This window comes from Capsicum annuum, chromosome 1 (genome assembly GCF_002878395.1).
Source record: "Capsicum annuum cultivar UCD-10X-F1 chromosome 1, UCD10Xv1.1, whole genome shotgun sequence".
NCBI classification, from domain to species: domain Eukaryota; kingdom Viridiplantae; phylum Streptophyta; class Magnoliopsida; order Solanales; family Solanaceae; genus Capsicum; species Capsicum annuum.
Window position 1 is genome coordinate 243,420,268 of NC_061111.1, and position 26,962 is coordinate 243,447,229.

The following is a 26,962-nucleotide window of genomic DNA, read 5'->3' on the forward strand; positions in this document are numbered from 1 at the left end:
GTGAAATTGGCATCGATTTGGTGGGTTGGAGTTTGGGGGTAGGGGTGATGAAGAAGATGTGTTGTTGGGGTGGGGGTGACGAGGAAGATGATGGTTTGGGGGTGGGGGTGGGGGGAATTTTTAATTTTTTCCTTTTTATTTTAATTTTATGTTTAGACGGGCTTTATTTTATTTAAATAATTACGTTTTTTTCATGTTAGATTTAGGGGGTAAAAAAAATCATTTTTAAGTAGGGGTGTCAAATGGGTCGGGCCGACCCGGCCCTCGTACCTAACCCGGCCTGGTTTGACCTGGCCCGGTAAGCCCTAGGGCTTTAGGGTTTCGGGTCCCGGGCCAGTTATTTTGTTAAAATGGGCCCGGCTAACTCGACCCAAACCAAGCCCGCTCCAGGCCCGTCGGTTAACCGGCCCGGCCCGGCCTGGAAAAAAAAAAGATATTTTGGCTTTTGGGCCAAACTAGCCGTTGGCCCAACGGCTATATAGCTGTTTTTGGGTCCAAACGGCTAGTTTGGGCCCATTTATTTTAAAAAAAAAAAAAAACTTTAAAAAATATTTTTTAATCTCAAAAAAAAATCTATAAATACCCTACAACTTCAAATTATTTTTCACACAATTTTTCACTCTCTCAAATCTCATTCTCTCTCAAATCTCAATTCTCAATTCTCAAATATTCAATATATTTAATTTCTTAAAGTGTTTACTTTAATTTTTTAATTTTTCGTTTTCAAAGTACGAGCAGATGTTTCTAAAGTCGCAATCTTCGGATAATTTCAAAATTTGGTATTATCGTTCCATCTCTTACGTTTAATTTTTATTTATAGTATTAATTGTTTAATATTTAATTTTATTATATTTATGTATTTTGAATATTTTTAGTTTAATTTAATTTATATTATGGATAAATTAAGAAACCTCGCTACTAAAGGTGTTAAAATTTTTTATCCCGGAAGCGGTAGTGGTAGTAAAAAGCGAATTACTAGCGGTAGAGGTAGTTCAAATAGTAGATATACCCATGTACCTTCGCCTCCGGTACCGCTTGGTACACCTTTTGAGGAAGAAATAGGTGTAGGTGCTCACGATATGGATTATGTAGAAGCTCAGGAAAATTACGGTATAGAAGAAGAAAATGAAGTGGATGCGGTTAATTTAGACGAAGATAATGAAAATATTGCTGAGACACCCGCAGTAGGAGATGCTAACGTTAGATCTGAATCAGTTAATCTCCCTTTCCGTCCTCCCAGTGTCCCAAAACCTCATAAAAGAACTAGTATTGTATAGCAATTTTTTGAACGTATATCAGATATTGAGGTGCAATGCAATATTTGTCAACAAATATATAAGCATAGAAGTGGAGGCAAGCAAGGGGATACGGGTACGTTAATGAGACATGTAGCTGAAGATCACAAAAGAGAGTTAAATATTGCAAAAGGTGGTGGGGATGTTGGTGGGTCAACGCAAACTAGAATGGACCCAGCAACCGGTTACGTAGCGAAGAAGTATAATAAATTGAGGGACATGGAAGAAATAGCTAAAATGGTAGTTGTGGGTTGTTTGCCTTTTAGTTTTCCTTCTTCTGATGCCTTTATTCGCTATATACAAGTAATTTATAATCCTACGTTTAACGGTATTCCTAGAACTACTTGTCGGTCTGATATTTTTAGACTCCATTCACAATATTATTTTTATTTATCAACATTGTTAAAAAATATTCAATGTAGATTGTTCCTAACTTCTGATCTTGGTCGTGCTGTAAATAAAAATGATTATTTAACCGTTACTTGTCATTGGATGGATAGTAATTTTGTGATACAAAAACGTATTCTTGCTTTTTTATATGATGAAGATCGTAAACATACTAGACAATTTATTATTGATTCTATTATTAAAATTGCCGGATATTATGATATCGAAAATAAAATTTTATGTATTGCTTTTGATAATGCTTCTAACAACAAGACTGCTATAACAAAAATAAAATCTACGCTATCTCCGCCCTTGCCTAAAATTTTTCATATTAAGTGTGCATGTCATATATATAATTTAATTGTAAAAGATGGTCTTGAGTTTTTTGAGCTTTATATTGAAAAAATTCGTCTTGCCGTTGGTTTTATTCAAGGAAATAATCGTAGATCGAGAATTAGAGAATTTAAAGTTAAATGTCAAGAAAATGGACTTACACCGATTTTGATGCCTGAGGAAATTGATACTAGATGAAATTCTACGTATGAATTTTTAAAAACTTGTTATAAATATAGAATTCCTATTACACTAACTTTTAACCAACATTGCTGTTCATTTGCTGATTCTGCTGATTGCATGCTACATAATTCTGATTGGGTTGTAATTAATGATCTTGTTAAGTTTTTAGAAAAATTTTATGTAGCTACGGTTGAATTTTCCGGTGTTTATTATCCTACTGTTTGTAATATTTTGGCATATATAGCCGATATTTCTGGTTTGCTCAAAGAATATAAAAATAAAGAATGTTATAAAGAAGCTTTTGGCGCCATGTTTACGAAATTTAAAAAATATTTTTTCCCGATTCCCCCTATTTACTTGGTTGGTGCTATGCTAAATCCGTGCATAAAATATAATAATATGTGTCACTTTAGTACTCTTATTTATACTAATTTAGAAATAAATATTAACCATGATTCTAAACAAGTACAACCTAATTTGTGGACGGCTACGGCTGATGCAAAGGATCACATAGAAAAATTATATAATCACTATGCTGATTTATTTGATTTAGCCGTACCTACAAATATCACTCCAACTGTCGCTCCTCATCTTCCCGAGGAGCCATCATCTTCTAAAAGGCCGGCACATAGTGGTTTTTCTGATTCGTTTTATGATTTAAATTGTTGGAACAGTGTTGATGAGAGAACTTACACATCAACTTATCGGGAAGAGCTAAAATATTATCTTTGGACGGCACCAGAGGATCGCAGACGATGGATCAACACGTTGGATTGGTGGAGGAGTAATGAAACACAATATCCTGTGCTTTCAAGATTAGCTAGAGATATCTTGAATGTTCCAATGTCAACCGTTGCATCAGAGAGCGTCTTTAGTCAGGGACGACAGCAGCTTGGAGACAACCGACACTCATTGGGAAGCAATGCAATGAATATTCTAGTTTGCCTCAGAGATTGGATTAGAGTGGAAAGAAGAAACCAAGGAATGGAACCAGAGCCGAGTGACGAGCTGAAACTTGAAGAAATTATGACTTCACGAGAGAACTCAGCAGAATCAAGTCCAATGCATGGTTTTGCCCCCGTTGACTTCGACTATCCTATGCAAGTTTCCATTAATATTAACATGAATGAGTTGGAAAAAATGATGCATAATTTATAGATTTTTCATTCATGTAAATTATAAATTTTGGATCATTTTGCAATCAATAAAATTCTCCAAATCCATTCACTCCTTAGTCCTTGCTTTTTATTTTTTTTTCATTTAACGATTTAAAATTTTAAATTGAATTTCTAATTTTCTACTTTAAATTAAAAACTTACTTCTAATATATTATTAATTTACTACCAAATATTATTAATTTATTATATTAAGTAGCATATGTTTTGTATATTTGTGCATATATCTTCTATAGAAATGTATATTTAACGTATACATGTGTATACGTTTTATAAATTAGTATATAACTATACAAGTATATATTGTAATGTATATATATTATAGTATATTTCATTTAAAGCATTACATATATATAGAATAGAGTGTATATATGTGAATGGATCTTCTGTAGAAGTGTATCTTTAACGTATACATGTGTATATATTTTATAAATTAGTATATAACTATACAAATATATATTGTAATGTACATATATTGTAGTATATTTCATTTAAAGTATTATAGATACATAGAATAGAGTATATGTATGTGAATAGATCTTCTATAGACGTGTATATTTAACGTATACATGTGTATATGTTTCATAAATTAGTATATAACTATACAAATATATATTGTAATGTATATATATTATAGTATATTTGATTTAAAGTATTACATATACATAGAATAGAGTGTATATATGTGAATAGATCTTCTATAGACGTGTATATTTAACGTATACATGTGTGTGTATATATATATATATATATATTGTAGTATATTTTATTTAAACTTTAAAATTTAAAGTAGTACATATATATTTGGATGGTGTGTATATATGTGTAATTGTGTATATGTGTATATATTTTTTAAATTCTAATGTAGTATATACTATATATATAGTGTATATATATTGTTTAACGTATTTATAATGTATATAGGTGGGTATATATAATGTATATTGAAAAAAAGTTTTTTTTTTATATTTTTGACTGGGTTTGACCGGTTTTTTAAATGGGTTTGACTGGGTTTAGGTGGGTTTGACCGGGTTGGGTTAAGTGGGCCGGGTTAGGGTGGTTTTTGATTTTTTTACTGTTGGGCCCGGCCCGGCCCTCAACCCGGTTAAATAACACGGGCTGGTTCTGGTTTGGCCCGGTCTGGCCCACTTGACAGCCCTATTTTTAAGTAGTTTAGGTGTGTATTAGGTCACGTTAATAGTTTAGGTGTTACTTGGACTTTTCGGATATAATTTAGGGTGAAAACGATTACTTTTCCCAACGAAATACAAAGTTTTAATCCAACCAACATAAAGAAAACATAATTAATCTCATAAAAAAAAAGGCAAAATGATTCAATGGCCCCTTGTACTATGTCCGTCTTGTAATATGGATACTCTTACTTACATGTTTGTCATCTGAATCCTTCAACTCAATAAAATTCAATATTGAAAGTCCTTTGACCGTTGACCGGATCTATGTGGCATTAAAATTGTTGAGTAGGATATGGCGTGTGTGGTCACGCGCATTTGAGCGAGTGAGAGCATTATATGTATATTAAAATAATATTAAAATTAAAAAAAAAAAGCTTTTTTTTCCCTCCATTTTTTAATTTGTTTTTTTTAAAAAAAAATTAATAATTTTTTTAAAAAATAAACCCCCCTTCCCCAACCCCCTCCCCCTATCCAGCCACCCCCACCCCACCCCTTATCTCGTCCAGGCACCTCCTACCCCGTCCAGCCACCCCTCACCCTGTCCAACCACCCACTACCCTACCCCTCACCCTATCCAGCCATCCCCCACCCCTCACCCTATCCAGCAACCCCCCACCCCTCACCCTCATCCAGCCCCCCACCCCATCCCTCACCCTCGTCCAACCCTTCCCCCAGCCCTCATCCCGTTCAGCTACCCCCACCCCATCCAGCCACCCCCACCCTTCCCCCATTCCAGCCACTGCCACCCCCACCCCCCAACGCACCAACCCCCCTCCTCATTTCTCAGCACCAGCCCACCCCCCTTCCCCCAAATCCCAAACAAAAAAAGCTGTCAATTCACTTTTTATTTTATTTATAAAATTTTTCCTCTCAATTCAAATCTTTTCCTATTTTTTAGGGGATTAAAATTTAAATTTGAAATCTTTTCATATTTTTTGGGATTAAAATTTCAATTTGAATTGGAAGTGAGTGATAGTAGATATTGAAAAATTAGTGAATTTCATGAATAAGCTTGAAAAAAACTTAAAGTTTTTGTGAATTTGTTAAAGATATTCAAGTTTAAAAATTGAAAATTCATTATGTTTGTATATATGAATTTATAGTTAAAAATATAAATTAGTTGGAGAAGAATTTTAATTATTTGGAATGAATTTGATATTTAATTTATGAGTAAAACTAAAAACATGATTATTTAAAATTTTCTACAATTTATAAAAAAATTATTTAATTAAATTTATTTTTAATATTTAATTTCTTATATAGTATTTTAAAAATGATATGGAATTTAATGAAATACCTGAAAATGACGCGGCAGACGTGACGGCTGACATGGGGCGAGTGTGTTACACTCACCAAAAAAGTGTTTAAAATGTTGATTTTTAGTATGTTCAAGGATCCAGATGACAAATATGTAAGCAGGAGTATCCACATTACAAAACGAACATAGTACAAAAATCCATCGAATCATTTTGCCAAAAAGAAATATTTACATAAAACACTTAAAATGACTTCAATCTTTTCATGTGAAACCTTTATCCTTTACACATGACAAAAAGAATAAGTGAAATTTTGTTTACAAACCTTCTTTGAGGTCTGCATTAGCCCTTCAAAACAAATACTCGCACCAACAAAGGCAACAAAATAATTGAAAAATAAAGTTTTGTCACCTACTTAAAATATTTTGCATTGTAGTTTAATAGTTTAAACAGTTTTTTCTTTCAACCTCCTTGTCTCCCTGCTTTCTTGAAGCTTGTGCATTGCTTGCCTATTAAAACAGCGATAAATCGTGGATCTATTAAAAATAATTTTTCTATCTCGTTTTTGTGGTAGTGATATGGAGGATATACAAAGGTTTTTGGTTGGGAAAGAGTTATCTCGAGATAATTAATTTTAAAATTAATTATCCCATCATGTATACGGGATAACTTATCCCATTACCAAGATATAAATGATGAGTTAAATAATCTCTATACTAACTGTATACATCACACCAAATATGAGATAAAATTGTCTTTCATTTCATCCTTTATACGTCACACCAAACGATCGCTTACTCTTTCTAGACTCCCACTAGGCAGTGGCGGATCTACATAGGGTCCAGGGGGTCATCCGAACCCCCTTCGTCGGAAAATTATACTATTTTTACATGATAATTTTTTTTATACATAAATAACAGAGATTGAACCCCCTTCGATTAGTCCGTATATGTACTATTAAACCCCCTCACTGAAAATCCTGGATCCGCCCCTGCCACTAGGGATATTGGTGTTGTTTGTTTGTTGTTATTTAATGCATCGAGAGTTTGTCAAATTTGTTACTATTAGATTTTATTTTTGACACTTGAATTACTAGTTGCTTTAATTGAAGATCTAAATATGAGAAAGTATTCTTAATATATACTTTTAGTTCAACTTCAAAAACAAAAAAACATGTGTGTCCTCAACTTTTGAGATTAATTTTTATAAATAAAGAAAGAAAAGATATTTTAAGTAATTTAACTTATCTACATCATAAATATTTAAAAACAGGCATAATATTTTTTCAAACTAGAACCGAATATATCTAATAAATCATTTATCATGTGTTTAATTTTATCTATAAATTTAGACAAGATAGAATTACAACACTATCAATATATTTAATGTAATTTTATCTGTATAAATCGAAGAAAACAGTGCGTACCAAAATCTTACTCCTATCTTATGAATACTACGTGATTGTTTCCTAAAAATTTCAAACTACATTCAATATATTTATTCAGAGAAGAGATTCAGTTGACAGCTAGGGGTGTTCATGGTTTGGTTAAAAACCAAACCGAACCGCGATCCAAATCGAACCGATTAAAAAATTCGATATTTGGTTTTGAATTTTTAAAAAACGATACTAATTTGGTTTGATTTGATTTTACTCTAAAATAACTAAACCGAACCAATATATATATATATATATATATATATATATATATATTAGAGGAGCATGACTCATGTCAGCACGGGCCCAACATTAAGATATTTATTTATCTTTTCAATCTTGATATATTTAAATAAAAAATTTTAATAAAAGGATTGCATATGTTTGCGAGGATTCATCTGGAATTTAGCATGAGTTCAACATATGTTATTTTAATATGTATTTAGATAATTTCAATTGTTAACTATTGTAATTTATAATATTTTTTTATGTAATTTTCAAATTAATATACGTTACTTTTCTTGTCCAAATTTTTGTGGCATTGATAGTCAATTATATTTTAAAAATAATTTAAGTTTTTAATTATTGTGATTTATAATACTTTTCTTCTATTCCAATTTCAGTGACACTAATATAATTTCAAGAGTCGACCAAATATTTTATATCTTTTAAATTTTTTAAGTTTTTAATTATTGTGATTTCTAGTATTTTCATGTAATTTTTTTGAAATATATAACATATTAAATTATTTTTAGATATTTTAATTTGTTAACTATTGTAATTTATAATACTTTTTACGTAATTTTTGAATAATATATGCTACTCTCCTTGTCCAGAGTTTTGTGTCGACGATATCCAATTATATTTTTAAAATAATTTAATTTTTTGATCATTGTGATTTATTGTATTTTTTCTATTTCAGCTTATGTGGCACAAATTAGGGGTGATATAGTAAAATGTAATTATTATTATTATTTATTATTTATTATTTATTATTTTTATTATGTGTGTGTGTTGATTCAAGAAGAATTTGGAAACATTTAGAAATGTGTTGAATGTTACAAATGTTAATAATCCACTTGGTGCTTCTTGATTTCTCTACATTTATCTCTTGTGTGTTTTTACTCTTTTGTCCTTTGAGTATATGTAGTAATTTTTATGTTTTAAAAAAAATATTATGAAATTTTTTATTCATAGTATATAATATATATATATATATATATATATATATATATATATATATATATATATATATATATTAAATATATCTATAGTAAAATCATGGATTCAATATTATTAATTTTTCAATACATAAGTGCTTTGTAATAATTAATTGTGGATGATACATTAAAATCATGATTGAAGCATCAGAAATCAGTCAATTTTTTTTAATTGTTAATATTGTTATTTACAGTACTTTTTATTTTATTTTCAAATAATATATGTTGTTTTATATCTTCTTCTGTTCCGTCCCAATTTATGTGGCACTAATATAATTTTGATAGTCAATCAAATATTTTATGTTGAGATATCATTTTGTTATTCTTATTTTTCTAATACATAAATAACTTATAATAAGGAGTGATATAGTAAAATCATCGTTCCAAAGCTAAAAATTTAATTTAAAACATTAAGAGTTATTTTCGCATTTTATGCCTATTTTATTTTTCATTAAATATTATTTATTTTCTTAATACCTAGATGACTCATGATAATTAATTAAGAGCGATTGATTATGTTATTACTATAAAAATTAATATAATTTTATCATATCCAATAGTAATCATCGATAATTCACCGAAATAGTATATTAATTAAATGCGGGATGTTATATTTGCATATGCAAAATATGATATTATTAAACATTATTGGATAGTGGATTATATTTATCTTTCACAATAATAAAATTTTACTATATATTTTTCTTTATTTCTTTTTAATTTGATACATATTGACCCAACACAAATTCTAAGAAAATATTCATTAGAAATTTATTTTATTAAATTAAATTTATTAATTTTGTACTTTAAAAATTTAAACTTAAGTTTAAATATTAGTATTTCTACATAAGAAAAAAATAATTTTAAAATTTAAATTTACTAAAATAAATAAATAAATAAAGAGATTAATTTTCTATACAAAAGTCAATTAAAATAATAAAATTGATTTACTTTAAATATTTAGTTTCAATTAATTAAGATTATTATTTTTTTTTCATGATTTATGGTGCACCGATAAAATTTTTAGAGTTGAATAGAACTTTTATCTATTTTTAAAAAAGTATTTTAACTTGTTAATTATTGTGATTTATAATAATTTTTACGTAATTATCAAATAATATATTTACTCCTTGTGTCCCAAATTATGTGGCTTCGATACAATTTTGAGAATCAAATAAATTTTTTATATATCTTTTAAACATTTTAAGTTTTAAATTATTATGATTTGCAATACATTTTTTTTTTATCTCAATTTATGTGGCATTGTTAAAATAATGAGATGCTAAAATAATGAGAGTCAATAAAATTTCTATATGTCTTTTAAATAATTTAAGTTATTAATTATTGTGATTCGTGGTAACAAATTAGTTTTGAATAGGATAGCCAATTAAATAAATATTTTTTTTTACTTCTAATATGTAGTTGTAGTTAATTAATATAAATTAATAGAATATATTAAATATTTAAACCATTATAATGAAATTATTATATATTATGGCATGGTATATAATTAAGTGAGAATGGAGGGGGGTTTTGGTAATTGCATGAGAGGTGGTCGAAACCACCCCTTCTATATAATACAAGAGATGCATGACTCGTGTCAGCACGGGCCCAACACTGTAGACATCTTTTAGCACCAATATTCGATATTGATGAGATACAAACATAAATGTACATTGATTTAAAATGATGATTTTTTAAATAATAACTATTTGACGGTACTCGCTAAGGAGTGAAGTTTTATAAGATAGTTTTTTTTGACATGATAAAAAAATGTGATGTGTCGTGTAGTCGGGTTATTTTAATTGTTTGACGATAAGATTGAGACCTGTTACAAAATATAGAAAAGATGTAAAACTAATATTCATAGGATTATTCCATATAAAAACTGGAACAAAAGATACTTCAATTAACAATAAAGTCTTGGATCATCTTCTCAAAGATGATTGTGGCTGAAGCAGCTGCAACAAACATGTCATAAAAACATATTTTTCTTGTTTTAATTAAATACTATTAATTTTCTAATACACAAATAACTTATAATAATTAATTAGGGGTGATATAGTAAAATCACAGCGCAACTCTTGAAGCAGCTATGTCGAAATCAATGTTTTAATTAAATATTATGAATTTTTTAATACATAAATGACTTATAATAATTAATTAGGGGTGATACAGTTAAATCACGGTTGAAGGAGGTCAACTTAATTTAATACATCAACACTTAATTTATCATTTATGTCTATTTTATTTTTTAAAAAATATGATTAAATTTATAACTCTTAGATGATTCATAATAATTAATTATAAGCGATATTTAGCAAAATTATGGTTGAAGAAGCAGCAACAGACATGTCATCTATTTTTTAATTAAATATTATTAATTTTTTAATACATAAATGAGTTATAATGATTAATTAGTGATGATATAGTAAAATCACGGTTAAAACAGCTGAAACAAACGTCATAAATATCTATTTTTAATTAAATATTATTAATTCTATTATACAAATGACTTATAATAATTAATCAGGGATAATATAGTAAAAAAATTATTAATTCTAATATATAAATGACTTATAATAATTAATTTAGGGTAATATAGTAAATCACGGAGCAATTAGGGATAATATAGGCAAACATGTCATCTATTTTTTAATTAAATATTATTAATTTTTAATACATAAATAACTTGTAATAATTAATTAGGGATGATATAGTAGATTCACGGTTAAAGCAGCAGAAACAAACGTCATAAATATCTATTTTTTAATTAAATATTATTAATTCTAATATATATAAATGACTTATAATAATTAATTAAGGATAATATAATAAAAAAATATTATTAATTCTAATATATAAATGACTTATAATAATTAATTAGGGGTAATATAATAAATCACTGAGCAATTAGGGTAATATAGTAAATGACGAAACAACTGATTTTTTAATTAAATATTATTAATTTTTAATACATAAATGACTTATAATAATTAATTAGGGATGATATAGTAAAATTACGGTTAAAGCAGCTGAAACAAACATCATAAATATCTATTTTTAATTAAATATTATTAATTTTGATATATAAATGACTTATAATAAATAATTAGGGGTAATATAGTAAAAAATATTATTAATTCTAATATATAAATTACTTATAATAATTTATTAGGGATAATATAATAAATCACGAAGCAATTAGGGGTAATATAGGCAGTCATGTCATTCATATTTTTTTAATTAAATATTATTATTTTTAATAAATAAATGACTTATAATAATTAATTAGGGATGATATAGTAAAATCACGGTTAAAGCAGCTGAAACAAACGTCATAAATATCTATTTTTTAATTAAATATTATTTATTTTAATATATAAATGGCCTATAATAATTAATTAGGGGTAATATAATACAAAATATTATTAATTCTAATATATAAATGACTTATAATAATTAATTAGGTGTAATATAGATGAAGCACTGGTCTAAACCATAGACAGACATGTCATCTAATTTTTTTAATTAAATATTATTAATTTTTAATACATAAATAACTTATAATAATTAATTAGGAATGATATAGTAAAATCACAATTAAAGCAGCTGAAACAAACGTAATAAATATCTATTTTCTTAATTAAATAATATTAATTATAATATATAAATGACTTATAATAATTAATTAGGGGTAATATAATTAAAAAAATTATTAATTCTAATATATAAATGACTTAGAATAATTAATTAGGGGTAATATAGTAAATCACTGAGCAATTAGGGATAATATAGTAAATGACGAAGCAACTGATTTTTTTAATTAAATATTATTAATTTTTTAATACATAAATGATTTATAATAATTAACCAGGGATGATATAATAAAAATCACAGTTAAAGTAGCTGAAACAAACGTCATAAATATTTATTTTTTAATTAAATATTATTAATTTTAATATATAAATGACTTATAATAATTAATCAGGGTAATATAGTAAAAAAATATTATTAATTCTAATATATAAATGACTTGTAATAATTAATTAGAGGTGAGATAATAAATCACGGAGTAATTAGGGGTAATATAGGCAGACATGTAATCTATTTTTTAATTAAATATTATTAATTTTTAATACATAATAGACTTATAATAATTAATCAGGGATGATATAGTAAAATCACGATTAAAGTAGCTGAAACAAAACGTTAGAAATATCTTTTTTTAATTAAATATTATTAATTCTAATATATAAATGACTTATAATTATTAATTAGAGGTAATGTAATTAAAAAAAATATTAATGCTAATAGATAAATGAATTATAATAATTAATTAGGGGTAATATAGTAAATCATGAAATAATTAGGGGTAGTATAGTAATTGATGAAGCACTGGTCGAAACCAGTGCTTCTATAGAAAAGAAATATTAAACATTATTGGATAGTGCATTGTATTTATCCTTCACAATAATAAAATTTTACTATATATTTTTCTTTATTTCTGTTTAACTTGATATATATTGACCAACACAAATTCTAAGAAAATATTCATAAGAAATTTATTATATTAAATTAAATTTATTAATTTTGTACTTTAAAAATTTAAATTTAAGTTTAAATATTAGTATTTCTATATAAGAAAAGATAATTTTAAAATTTAAATTTACTAAAATAAATAAATAAATAAAATAATTTTCTATATAAAAGTCAATTAAAATAATAAAATTGATTTACTTTAAATATTTAGTTGCAATTAGTTAAGATAATTTTTCATTTTGTCGTGATTTATGGTGCACCGATAAAATTTTTAGAGTTGAATAGAACTTTTATCTATTTTTAAAAAAGTATTTTAACTTGTTAATTATTGCGATTTATAATAATTTTTACGTAATTATCAAACAATATATTTACTCCTTGTGTCCCAATTTATGTGACTACGATACAATTTTGAGAATCAACTAAAATTTTTATATATTTTTAAAATATTTTAAGTTGTTAATTATTATGATTTGCAGTACTTTTTATTTTATCTCAATTTATGTGGCATTGCTAAAATAATGAGATGCTAAATTAATGAGAGTCAATAAAATTTCTATATGTCTTTTAAATATTTTAAGTTATTAATTATTGCGATTCGTGGTAACAAATTAGTTTTGAACATGATAGTCAATTAAATAAATAATTTTTTTCTATTTCTAATATGTAGTTATAGTTAATTAATATAAATTAATAGAATATATTAAATATTTAAATCATTATGACGAAACAATAAAATTTTATATATTGTGGCATGGTATGTAATTAAATGGGAGAGGAGGATTTTTTTCGGTAATTGCATGAGAGGTGGTCGAAACCACCTCTCTAATATAATAGAAAAGAAAAATAGAAATATTATAATTTTTTATACATTATTCATAAATGCAATATAAATATTTGTTACATTTTATATTTTAATCGTGATTTAATTTTAGTCGTAATACATTCAATCATATGTCTTCATCCAGTTGACAGTACCTTATGAGATTTGAAATGAATTTCGCGCTTTGAATGACAAATGATACTAATTTTGAATATTATCTTGTTGTATATTGAAATTTACAGTTAAGATTCATTAGACTATAGACAATCACTAATTTTAACTTTCTTTTTGAACCTTGTCAATCAAAAAGTTTATGTGTTACCTTTTGCGGGGTTTATCATATTATTTTGTTAAATGTAGTTTTTATAAAAATATTTAGAAGCGTTCATATGATGTTATTCATGGCTTTGCCGGAATATAACACTCAATTGACATCTTATTTTCAAGGTTGAAATATAACACTCGATTGACATCTCATATGTTAGATTGAATTTGTTTTTTTTTTAAATCTTCAACTTTTATTATTAGCTAAAGTTATAAACCGAACTAAACCGACAAGAACCAAACTGATGGTTATTTTTTTGTTTGGTTTGATTTGATTTTAGAAATTTAAAAATTGACTAAGTTTGTTTGATTATGATTTTGATCAATAATCGACTCAAACCGACCCATGAACACCCCTATTGACAGTGATATAGCCTGTTAACAACATTCCCAATAAAATTCCACAAGTGAAGTATGTGGAGAGTAAAGTGTATGAAGATATTACCAATACCTCGCGGAGGTGGAGAGGCTATGTTCGAAATACAGTTGATGGTGATATATCAAAATGCCCTTATATCTATCCTAAATTACGAAACTGCCACTAGATTACACCATTAATCAACCACCATAACAGAACAAACACCATCACCAAAAAATGAACTACTCAATAATCCTCCTCTTCTCCTTCCATGTAATTACAATCCTATCCATGTCCTTTTTCGTCATTTCACTCCGTACCGGATTACTCCCCTCCGACCCATGTACCCACCAACAACCCGACCCGCAAAAACTCCGACCCGATCAAATGACCGTACTAATCAACGGCTACTCCGTTCACCGTCTCCCTCTCCTCCACTCGATCGCCGCCACTTACGCCGCCGCTTCCTCCGTCTCCGCCGTCATCATCCTCTGGTCTAACCCTACAACTCCGCCGTATCTCCTCACCAATCTCACCTCCTCCGCCGCTCCGATCACCGTACTCCGGCAACCTTCATCAAGCTTAAACCTCCGTTTCTATCCACAACAAACAATCACTACACGCGCCGTACTCATCGCCGACGATGATATCCAACCCGATCCGGACTCGATCAACTTCGCGTTCAACGTGTGGAGATCGAATCCGGATCGGGTCATCGGTCCGTTCGTCAGGGCGCACGGGTACGACCTGACGAATAAGTCGTGGATGTACACAATGGACCACGATAAGTACTCTATCGTGCTGACAAAACTTATGGTTCTTAGTTCTAACTACCTTTATAAATACACGTGCAACGCACAGTACACGCAATTAAAACTCGAGGTAGAAAAAAGGAACAATTGTGAAGATATTTTGATGAATTTTGTCGTAGCGAATGAGGTGAATAAGGGTCCGATTTTGGTGGGCACGAAGAAGGGGGTTAGGGATTGGGGAGATGCGAGGAACGAAGGCGAAGGAAGGGAGGAGAGGGAAGTAGGGTTAAGTAGTAGGAAAGGGGAACATAGGAAGAGGAGAGGAGAATGTATTGGCGAGTTTCATCGGTTAATGGGGAAGATGCCGTTGAGGTATGGCTACGGAAAAGTGATGGATGATATCGGAGAACAAGGGCTTTGTGAGAAAGGTGGTAAGTTGGTGTTTTGTGATAGACAGAGTTTCAAATGATTTTGTAATTTTTTAATTTTCATGTCAATTTATAAATCGATAATCTTTTAAATTTGTATAAAACATAGTTTCATAATTACTAGATATAGCTACAATCTTAATTTTACATCATATTGATGAATTTTGTCGTAGCGAATGAGGTGAATAAGGGTCCAATTTTGGTGGCGTGAAGGGGGGGGGGGGGGGGGGGGGGGGGGGGGGAGATGCGAGGAATGAAGGCGAAGGAAGGGAGGAGAGGGAAGTAGGGTTGAGTAGTAGAAAACCGGAGCATAGGAAGAGGAGGGGAGAATGTATTGGTGAGTTTCATCGGTTGCTGGGGAAGATGTCGTTGAGGTATGGCTACAGAAAAAGTGATGGATGATATCGGAGAACAAGGGCTTTGTGAGAAAGGTGGTAAGTTGGTGTTTTGTGATAGACAGAGTTTCAAATGATTTTGTAATTTTTTAATTTTCATGTCAATTTATAAATCGATAATCTTTTAAATTTGTATAAAACATGGTTTCATAATTACTAGATATAGCTACAATCTTAATTTTACATCATATTGATGAATTTTGTCGTAGCGAATGAGGTGAATAAGGGTCCAATTTTGGTGGCGTGAAGAGGGGGGGGGGGGGGGGGGGGATTGGGGGGAGGGGGGGGGTGAGGGGGGGGGGAGGGGGGGGGGAGGGATTGAGGAGATGCGAGGAATGAAGGCGAAGGAAGGGAGGAGAGGGAAGTAGGGTTGAGTAGTAGAAAATCGGAGCATACGAAGAGGAGGGGAGAATGTATTGGTGAGTTTCATCGGTTGCTGGGGAAGATGTCGTTGAGGTATGGCTATAGAAAAAGTGATGGATGATATCGGAGAATTCTCTGAGAAAGGTGGTAAGTTGGTGTATTGTGATTGACAGATTTTCAAATGATCGTAATTTTTTAATTTTCATTTCATTTTAGCTCGGTTTGATAAATCGATAATCTTTCAAATTTGCATAAAAGATAGTTTCATGAAATTACTAGATATGGCTACACTTCAAATTCTATATCATAATGATGAATTTTGTTATAGCGAATGACGTGAATAAGGGTTCGATTTTGGTGGGCGCGGGAGGGGGGTGAGGGATTAGGGAGATGCGAGGAATGAAGGCGGAGGAAGGGAGGAGAGGGAAGTAGGGTTGAGTAGTAGAAAAGCGGAACATAGGAAGAGGAGAGGAGAATGTATTGACTAGTTTCATCGGTTACTAGGGAAGATGTCATTGAGGTATAGCTACGAGAAAGTGATGGATTATATCGGAGAACAAGGACTATGCAGGAAAGGTGGTAGGTTGGTGTATTGTGATAGACAGATTTTCAAATGATTCTGTAATTTTTTAATTTTCATTTCATTTTAGCTCGATTTGATAAATAGACAATCTTTCAAAATTGTAAAAAAGATAGTTTTGTGAAATTACTAAACATATCTACACTTTGATTTTTACATATTATATTGATAAATCTTATCATAGCGAATGAGGTGAATAAGGGTCTGATTTTGGTGGGAACAAAGAAAGGGGTGAGGGATTGGGGAGATGCGAGGAATGAAGGCGAAGGAATGAGAGGGAAGTAGGGTTGAGTAGTAGGAAAGGGGAGCATCGGAAGAGGAGAGGAGAATGTATCGACTAGTTTCATCGGTTACTAGGGAAGATGCCGTTGAGGGCTTGGGGGAGATGTGAGGAATGAAGTGGGGTTGGGTAGTAGTAGTAGAAAGAGGGAGCCTCGAAAGAGAAGAGGAGAATGTATTGGCTAGTTTCATTGGATATTGAGAAAGAAGTTGAGGTATATATATTATGGGAAAATGATTGGGTGATGTTGGAGAACAAAGTTTATGTGAGAAAGGTGGTAAATTGGTCTATTGTGATAGACAAATCTTGAGATGATCATGTATCTCAATTTTCATTTCATTTTATCTTGATTTAATCGACAATCTTTGTAACTTGCATAAAAAATAATTTGATGAAGATTATCATAGCAAAGGAGGTGAAAAAGGGTTCCAATTTGGTGGGCGCAAAGAGTTTTTTGCTTTTCTTTTCACATAGATTTGTTTCACACTAGTGTCAAAAGCCAACTGTTATTTTTGTGTATAACATCATTCAACAATATAACAGTACATTCTTCTTAAAATTATCCTTCTACAACAATCTTATTCACATATTAATTAAATTAACTGTCCCATTTATGTTGTTAGTCATGTATGTTCATAATTTAAAAAAGGCACTGATACCTCAAAGTGCTGATCAATGTTCTTGGCGATCAAATACATCATAAGAAGATCCTTCTCATCATATGTTCGAAAAATACACTACTAACAAACCCCAATCACGGATAAAATTAAGGGAAAAGAATTGGGAAAATACACGGAATTGTACTCACAATCTCGATAAATAGTTAGAGCACAAGCACAGTAGATGCTACTCCTTTTCGAAAAATCCTGCTATCTCCTACAAATGACCCTATGAAGTTCACATAAGATGAAAAATACTAAGCTCGGTTGCTTTCGCTATTTTGCTATGTTGCTCGGACCCTTAAAAAAATGTCAATGGGTGCACGGTCCATGTCAGATTATCCAAAAACAAAGTATTTTTTACGAATCCGACACGGGTGCAGCATCATTTTTGAAGAGTCCGAGCAATGTAGCCAATTTATTGATTTTCTTTTGGTGGATGGGCAGTGAAGGAATAGGGGAGGTTTAGACTTTGTTGTTTTATTAGCAGACTTATCAACCTATGTTGCTCAGACACTTCAAAAATGTAGGCGGGTGCATGTCGGATCCTCCAAAGTAGTGTATTGTTGAAGGATCCGACAAGGGTGCGGCAACATTTTTGGAGAGTTCGAGCAACATAGTTATCAACTACAACTACACATCAAGGCTTGAACTTTTTCTCTTCTTGTGTATAGAAAGATTCATATGTTGCCACTCTGGTTTTTGATTCAGGTAGCCCCATTTCTTCACTGAACCCCATTGTCATTTTCAAGAAGTCTCCCTTGTGCAATACTTCCCATTCCTACAAAGCATTTCCATAAGCCAACAGAAAAATTAAGGACTTGCTTTTACAGAACATTAGTTAAAGAGGAAGCAACTTTGACGCGCTCTCTAATTTTCTCTTGTTGTGTGTGTGTGTGTGAGTTCCTAAGTTTAGCCTTGCACATAGTAGCGGAACCATGATAGTCAAAACATAAAGAAGTAAAATACATGAAGAAGTCGAGGGGACTCCACGCATAATATACATACGAAGAGATGCCAGCAAGTGTGGCTCTTCCACGGCTTGCGAACACACACAATTTGGTATGAGGACCCGTATATTGCTCCTGCAATAAAGAGGCAACTATGCCTCAATCCCAAGCAAGTTGGGTTCAGCTATATGATTCTCACTTTCGGGATCTCTAACACGATACCAAATAAAGATCCCTCATTGAGGCTATGGCATACTACGGAACAATCAGCAAAGAAGTTACTCCAGTTGATGGAGAAAATCACGATGAATATTTTCAAGCTCAAACGAATACTCTGCTTATAATTCAAAAATTGTGGAAGAATTAGTCGAGACTTCTTGGAAGAAAGATGATGAAACTAAAAAGGACAAGCAGCACAAAGGAAACATGAGGGATGCTAGAGAATTGTTTCTTTTTATAACCGTAGTGTTTGGGCCAACTTGCGTATACCTCAACTAATTCCACGGGATACATATCACCTCCCAACAACAGCATGTACCAGATAACTTTGTCCACCAAGGCTAGGATTGGACAAATGAGAAGAAATCATCTAGTGTTTTTATATGCTAGAGAACTGCCGTTATCAGCAAGGATTAAATAAACTTGCTTTTTCTAGAACGGCTCAAAGAGCATAAAGGAAGTAAGAGATTGCACATCGATAGAAGACCTAACAATTCTTAAATTATATACGATTATGTTGTGGGTTTTGTTTCTACAACAAACAAAGACTTCCTAGGTTGGTAACCTAAGGTGCGGCCACAATGGGGGAACAGAAAGAGACCAAGATTCCCGTGTTTGATTTCATACATGGATCTACCGCAACTTCATTGTAGAGCTCAGGATTACCCTATTTTACACAGATTCAGAGAAATGTTGATTATATGCTCATTAAATTTTTACAAAACCCGGTCACCTACTTTGGACTTAAGATTGGACAACCAAAAAATAGATATAACCACTGCAACATAATGCATATTATAAATGCACAGTTCCAATCAAAATGAAAAGAAAGGAAAACGGGACCATAGAAAAAGCATATTCCTCTTTGTATCTAGTCCAACAAGCGATGAAGACAAGCAGATATATATGATCTCAAATTTACCTCAAAGTTCCATTCCCCGTATAAATCTGGATCGTTCTTGTTAACCCAAACATATGTTTCAGCCTGCAATGTCTTGGAACTATCCTGCAAAGCCAAGATATACTTTACAAACCAAATACAATCGCACATTGTTAAATCTAAAATGAACTGTATCACTAAAATTTACGCCAAAACCAAACAAATAGACTGGATCTTAATAAATCAAACCTTAATAAAGGTAAGGGGTTAGAAAGGAAACATGGTTCGATCATGTCACAGAAAATATTTGTGCTGGCTCTTAAATTTTTTACTAGAACTCAAAAGCTAAGTAATAGTCCTCCATGGTTGTCTATCCCTCCAAACTAGAAACTTCATCCTTGTAAACCAAGAAACTTCACGGGGAAGATGGCAAATGAAGTTCCACTTTTAGTAGCACTATTGATAGTAAATTCTAAACCTATGAGGAACGAAGGATATGGAATCTTTAAACTAATCGGCAAAGGCCAAAGCAATATATAGGACACGTAGGCGTAAATGCAAGTACTCTAGCACGAGCAGAATTCATTACAGTGCTTAATGAACACCGCACTAAGGAAACTTAAGAGCCTGTTTGGATTGGCTTTGAACTTTTGGCTTATTTTTATGATTTTGGCTTAAAACCAAGTGCTTATAAGCACTATTTTATTTTACCCAAACACCACAAAAGTGATTAAAAGTTATTTTGGCTTAAAAGCACTTAAAATAAGCCAATCCAAACAGTAACGTGGTATCTTCTTTAGTAATTTATCTTTTGCCTCAATGAGTCTGCAGCAGTAATTTTCTCCCAGGAATAGTTCAGTAGATCCAATAAATAGGAACATTTGAACTCTCAAAAAGATCTTATGCTGTGCTTGAGAGTTGAGCCATAAAAAAAGATTTTACATAAATGCCAAAATTTTTAAGAACTTCAGTGAATCAATACCATCAGGGAAACATCAACAGTCGTCTTTTCATACTCAAAATCCTCAAATGCATCCAGGATATTCAGTTCAGGAACAGTGATATCCAACAGAACCTGCAATTTCGTTCAAACAAGCGTATTTAGAAGATCTGCAAGGGGGATAGATCCAAAATATTCAGGTCTCAAGAACTGCAGCAGTAAATTGTTCTCACTTCTAGTAGTTAATTACAAAGTACATGTAATGTGCCCTGGACCTCAATAATGGAAGGCCATCCTTTCATTCACCATCGAATCATCAGTTAGGGGTCGTTTGGTAGAGTGTATAAGAATAGTATTGAATAGGGTGTGTTAGTAATGCTAGGATTAGTAATTTTGGGATTAGATTATGCTGAGATTATTTCGTTTACACTGTTGGTTTGATGTATCAAGGCAGTTTCGTCTTTACCCATGTTTATCCATGTACTAATAAGCCTTGTATTACTAGTATCATGGTTTGCTTTGTAGTTATACGCCCTATAATACTAAATTGAGTGTCTAACTAATAGATGTATTATTTTATCTTCCTATTAAACAACTTCTTAGAGTAAAAGCTATCTTATGACGAAACTAAGAGCAAGAGCTAATGTTAAGCAGGTACTACTTGTTGAAGAGGTTATTTGCCAAAATAAAGCAAAAGAAAGCTATGTGCCACAGATAAGACGTTGATAGTATCGGGTCTCTGTGTGCTTTTTTCTTTTAACCCCCTCCCATAAAACTCAATTATATTCAGTTCCGCTAACCGTAGTAAAAGTGCAACAGAAACCAAACCATTAACACACCAGTTTAGTCATGCCTGACAGGTAAAGAGTGATAGAACGTAAAGATCCCAGAAGTAAACTAGTAAAGTGAGGGAAAAAGCCAAAGTCATCACGAATGGAATAGAATAATAACAGGAACACTTTAGAATTGACGTTTGCAGCCAAAATGTTTCTGGTGATTGATCGTTAAGCATGTCGAAAACAGCTCATAAGGATGCCAAATACAGAATACAGACGTGGTGAATGCTCTAAAATAACAAAGTGGGGGTGGTTCAAAAGACCTTCCTGCCAACGCTCTACAAAGAAAGATAAATACATAAAGAACGTAAAAAGGGAATTCTACAACAAACAAAAATAATAAAAAGTTCAACAAACCTTCCCATTAACTCTTTTGTTTTCAATTGGTAGGATGGCAGGATAAACACGCCCTTTGATGCTAAACCTATGACTACACCAAAATAACAGAATCAGCTGTCACCGCTATTAAGATATGAAAAAAATATATCCCTCCATCACTTAGAGAAACAATGCACACAACAAGTAAACACAACTTGGCTTTGCATACACGTAAAACAGGAAAAAAAATCCGATTATGAGCATTTATTAGTCAACGGGTAAACACAACTTGAGAATGCATATAACCAAAACTACAGTAAATCTCATTGCCAAACGTGAAGTAGTATTGGTACACATTGATCCAGTATTTTCCAGGAACCTTTTTAATTACAAGTTCTGTCAGTTTGTTTAGAGTTTTATGAGTCAATAGAAAACGTAGTTCAGTGTCAGATAACTCTTAATCTGACTAAAAATTATAATTTATAGAGAACTAAATTAAACAGCTCCAAATGGGGCAACATGAAAATATATTCAAAACAGCCGAGCTGAACTAGCTTGGGATTGAGGCACAGTCATTGTCATTATTAAGTCTCATTACCAAGCAATATGAAAATTATGCTGAAGGTAGCTCAATCTCATAGAAAAATAAACACAAGCAGAATCAGTTGCCTGAAATTTCATATAACAGTACTTAAAGTATAGTCCATGTAATACAGATTGTTTCAACCAGGCAACATAAAATTGCAAGTCCAAACAAAATTTCAATTTCAAGAGTGTGTTCGGTATGAAAACATTTCCAATTTTCCCATGTTCGGTTGATCATATATTTTTGAAAACATTTTCTCAAAGAAAACAAGCTCCTTAAAATGAGAAAAATGGCTTCTCTAGTGAAAATAGAGAAAACAAATTCCACTAACGACATTCCACATTGATTGTGTCCTCCTCGCCCCCTTATCCCCGCCATCCCACACCTCAACCTCTACACCCTAGCTCCTATATTACAACAACAACAACATACCTAGTGAAATCCCACAAGTGGGGTCTAGAGAGGGCAGAGTGTATCCAAATCCTACCACTACCTCGTAGAGGTAGAGAGGTGGTTTCTGAAAGACCCTCAACTCAAGTGCAGCAAAATTCAAGTACAGAAAAGAATGAAAAAGCAAAGAAAATATAGCAACTAACAAAGGAAGCAGTGCAAAACCTACAAGAAAGGGACAAGAACAACAACAAAATTAGTGTGATAATTGAACACAATTGACAACACACGATGATGGGTAGCAAAACCAAGGACAATTATAACGACAAATGTCAACAAGCCTAAACCCTCGAAAATCATGACAACACTCTGCTACCTAGTATCCTTCTATGCTATACACGTCCGCCACACCCTTTTATATAAAGCCATGTCCTCTGCCTACCCCAACCTCTCCACGTACTTCCTACATCCAACCTCTCGCACCTTCTCATGACCCATCATCCAATTGGCCCCCCAACAATTTCATGTTCAATTTTTCTGCTAAAAAGTTTGTGTCAATTCTCAATACCCATTATTAAAGAATAAAAAAAATGTATTCACCCTCGTTTTCTTCATACAAAAATGAAACCAGAAATCGGCACCAAAGGGTGTAGCCTGGTGGTCAATGTCAATGACCTAAGCTGAGCACCTCTAACTTTCAATTCTCAAAAGATACAAAAACACTAGTGGATCGTTTGGTTGGAAAACAAGTTATCCCGAGATTACTGACCCCGGAATTAGTTATGCCATCTTGAAGGAGGAATAAGAAAAACACTACAATCCCAGGATGAGTTATCCTATGCATTTTGTTTCAACCAAACATGGATAAGCTCCTCCTCTAAATTAATCCCGAGATTAGTCATCCTTATTCCTCCTACCAAACGACCTCTAGATGATTTATTCTCGTTTGTTCTACCCTTGATCAATAGAATTACCAAATAAAGTGGCGGAGCCAGGATTTTCACCTAGGGAGTTCAGAAATAAACATACGAACAAATCGAAGGGGGTTCATCATCTATTATATACACATAAAAAATAATTTTAACCATATATAAATTGTATAATTTTCCGTCGAAGGGGATTCGAATGAACCCCGCAAAAGGGTGGCTCCGCCCTTGCTAATACATGTTGCTAGTGGGAGGTGTCAATAGTCAGGTATGCGAAAGATGGCTCAGACACCACGATTATAAAAAATAAAATAAAAACAAGATTGATGAGTAATGAGTACCAACAACAATTTTAATCTATAAATTACACAGAACAATAGAGAAATTAAAATGAAACAAAAAAACTAACTAGTTGTGGAGGATAGCAGGATTAGAAAGAGGAACACGTTTGAGCAGTGCACGAACAATGTCATCAGCTAATAGACTGCCATACACGAATACATTCAAGGTGGATTGAGGCAAAGAAGCCATTAGCAAATTCCCAAATTTCACCTTTTTTTTAAGAAGTAAAATAGTATAAATTATATTAAAAGTGTGAATTATATAGAGTACATAAATCTAATGGTGTCATCTCCAAAACATTTGGAGATACCTCCGTCCCATTTTGTCCCTCCCAAATTTCCTAATTTGATTATCTATTTTAATTATCCTATTTTACTTATCACAAAATTTATTTTTCATTATATCCTTGGTGTAATTGATTACTTATTATTATTAGTATTCTCAAAAAATATTACAAAAAAAAGCTAAGTTACTTGGACTTTTCACTTTCGGTGCAGTACCCATGTCGATACGACATGGGTGTGGGTGTGGGTGTGGGATCCGTACCCGCAATGGTCAACCAATTTTGGATACTTTGATCAAAATTGACTGGGAAGGTGCAGACAATTTAAGAAATTCTATAATCAAAATAAAAGTTAAGGTAAAATTGAAGAAAAATGGAATACCTTGTATATAGAAATTTCTATTTTATTGCTTTTCTTTTTATCTCATTTCAGGATTTTCTTCTTAAAAAATATTTTTTCCTTTAAGTTTTCCATATAATATCTTAAAATTTATATTTTATAACTCTATTTTTAGATATTTAAATTATTTTTCGTCGAATCTCCGCACCCGTATCCATCCCTAGATCCATACTTCCGAATCTTTAAATATAGACAGTGAAGGATCCGACCTCTAGATCCGTACTCGTATCGAATATCCGCACCCGAATCCGAGCAACTTAGAAGAGGAGTACCATTAAAGATATAAATGGTATTTTAATATTAGTCATATATCAATATTAGAACTAACAATAAGACATAATTAAGAGAAACAAAATAATAAAATAATATTATCAATCATTATTTTTTTAATAACTATATAATTTTAATTTGGGATGAATAAAATGAGCAGGAAGGAATATGCAGTGATCTAGGTGTCAGTCAAATGAACCGTACCAAACAATTACCACTCCTCCCGTTACTAAAGAAGTACTAATCCTCTCTATTACCATAAATATTATTCATAATATTTAGAAAATTTACTTTATTATGAAATATTTATTTGTTTATACATATTTTAAAATATATTTTCACGAAATTTGAGTTTTTGAAAAATACCTTAAATTTTTCACTATTTTTAAATTCTAAATATTAACTCCAAAATAATATTGTCACGCGCAACACCAACTCTATTTTCAACTTAGAAATACTCTATTCGTACATCTTTACTTGTTCACTTTTTTATTTCGAGATGTCCAACAATACTTGTTAGGTTTATAAAATCAATTGATAACTTAACTATTTCTACCTATTTTAACCTTAGCATTAAATATAATTCATTATCTAATGCATTTCTCAAAATATTAAATTTAGTATATTTATAAAATACTGCTTTTTAATCTCGTTCAAATAGAAAAGTCATAAGTAAAGATGGACAAATGAAGTACCAAATAAAGTAATAGTAAATTTCTCATATTGCCACTCAACTTTGAAAAATGTCCTGCTAAAATCATTTTTCACTTTTTTTTTGTTCCAATAATGTCATTTAAGGTTATACATTTTTATTACAAATTACAATTATTAGAAGTGACTTAAAAGATGAGAGAAAAAATGATCAAATTAGCTCCTTAAGTTTAAATTTTAAATTTTAAATTTAAATGATATGTATTCTTTAACAATATGAAATACTAATAACCCTTCAACTATAAAAAATAGTGTGTAGAATTTAAGACTTCTAACCATGATACTAAAATATAATGGAGTCGATCAAAAATTGTGATGATATTGTTAGAAATAAGCTTATATATACTCTATTTATTTAAAAATTTAGGAGTTCAATAAGAAAATAATGCTCTAGATTTATTCATTTTACAATTAATATTACTTTTTTGATAAAATAGTTTAAATTTAGTTAACAGTTTCTTCTACTCTAAAAATTAATGTCAGAAAATTTATAATTCATAAAAAAGGCGATGAATTCCTTCAAATTAAAAACATAAGTAGGGTCTCTAGCTAGTAGAAAAAAATAATAAATAAGTATTTTAAAGGATTTCTATAAAGAAGAAAGGATTGATGCATGTTAAAGTTAGGAGATTTCATATAACCATTGTGTAATTTAAAATGTCAAACATTTTAAATATTATTTTTGTCAATCTTGTAGCAATATTATTTGGGAGGAAATTTAAAAACTAAATGCATCTTTCAATTTTGAACAATTAATGTTCTATTTCTTTATTTTATTAAAAAATTTAACTACTTATTTTACGCTCTAAATTAATATCCTTTGTCCTTTTTTTATATTATGAGTTGTTTCGTTTTAAATTATATTGTTTACTTATCTATAAAATATATAAAACTCTAATTATGAAGTAAGAATGTGAAAAATAGATGGAG

At 30.9% G+C, this 26,962-nt stretch overlaps 2 protein-coding genes across 2 annotated transcripts; one reads left to right on the forward strand and one right to left on the reverse strand.

The window, feature by feature from the left end:
• Positions 1-14,331: 14,331 nt before the first annotated feature.
• Positions 14,332-16,239, forward strand: LOC107849464 (glycosyltransferase family protein 64 C3-like). Its single transcript, XM_016694033.2, has one exon. The coding sequence runs from the start codon at positions 14,762-14,764 to the stop codon at positions 15,743-15,745; it is 984 nt and encodes a 327-aa protein (XP_016549519.1). The 5' UTR covers positions 14,332-14,761; the 3' UTR covers positions 15,746-16,239.
• A 1,863-nt stretch (positions 16,240-18,102) lies between these two features.
• Positions 18,103-24,737, reverse strand: LOC107849474 (AIG2-like protein D). Its single transcript, XM_016694042.2, has 5 exons — positions 24,436-24,737; positions 22,164-22,236; positions 21,013-21,105; positions 20,073-20,156; positions 18,103-18,762 (listed from the first exon to the last, which is right to left on the reverse strand). The coding sequence occupies exons 1-5, from the start codon at positions 24,555-24,557 to the stop codon at positions 18,622-18,624; spliced, it is 513 nt and encodes a 170-aa protein (XP_016549528.1). The 5' UTR covers positions 24,558-24,737; the 3' UTR covers positions 18,103-18,621.
• Between the last annotated feature and the right edge of the window lie 2,225 nt (positions 24,738-26,962).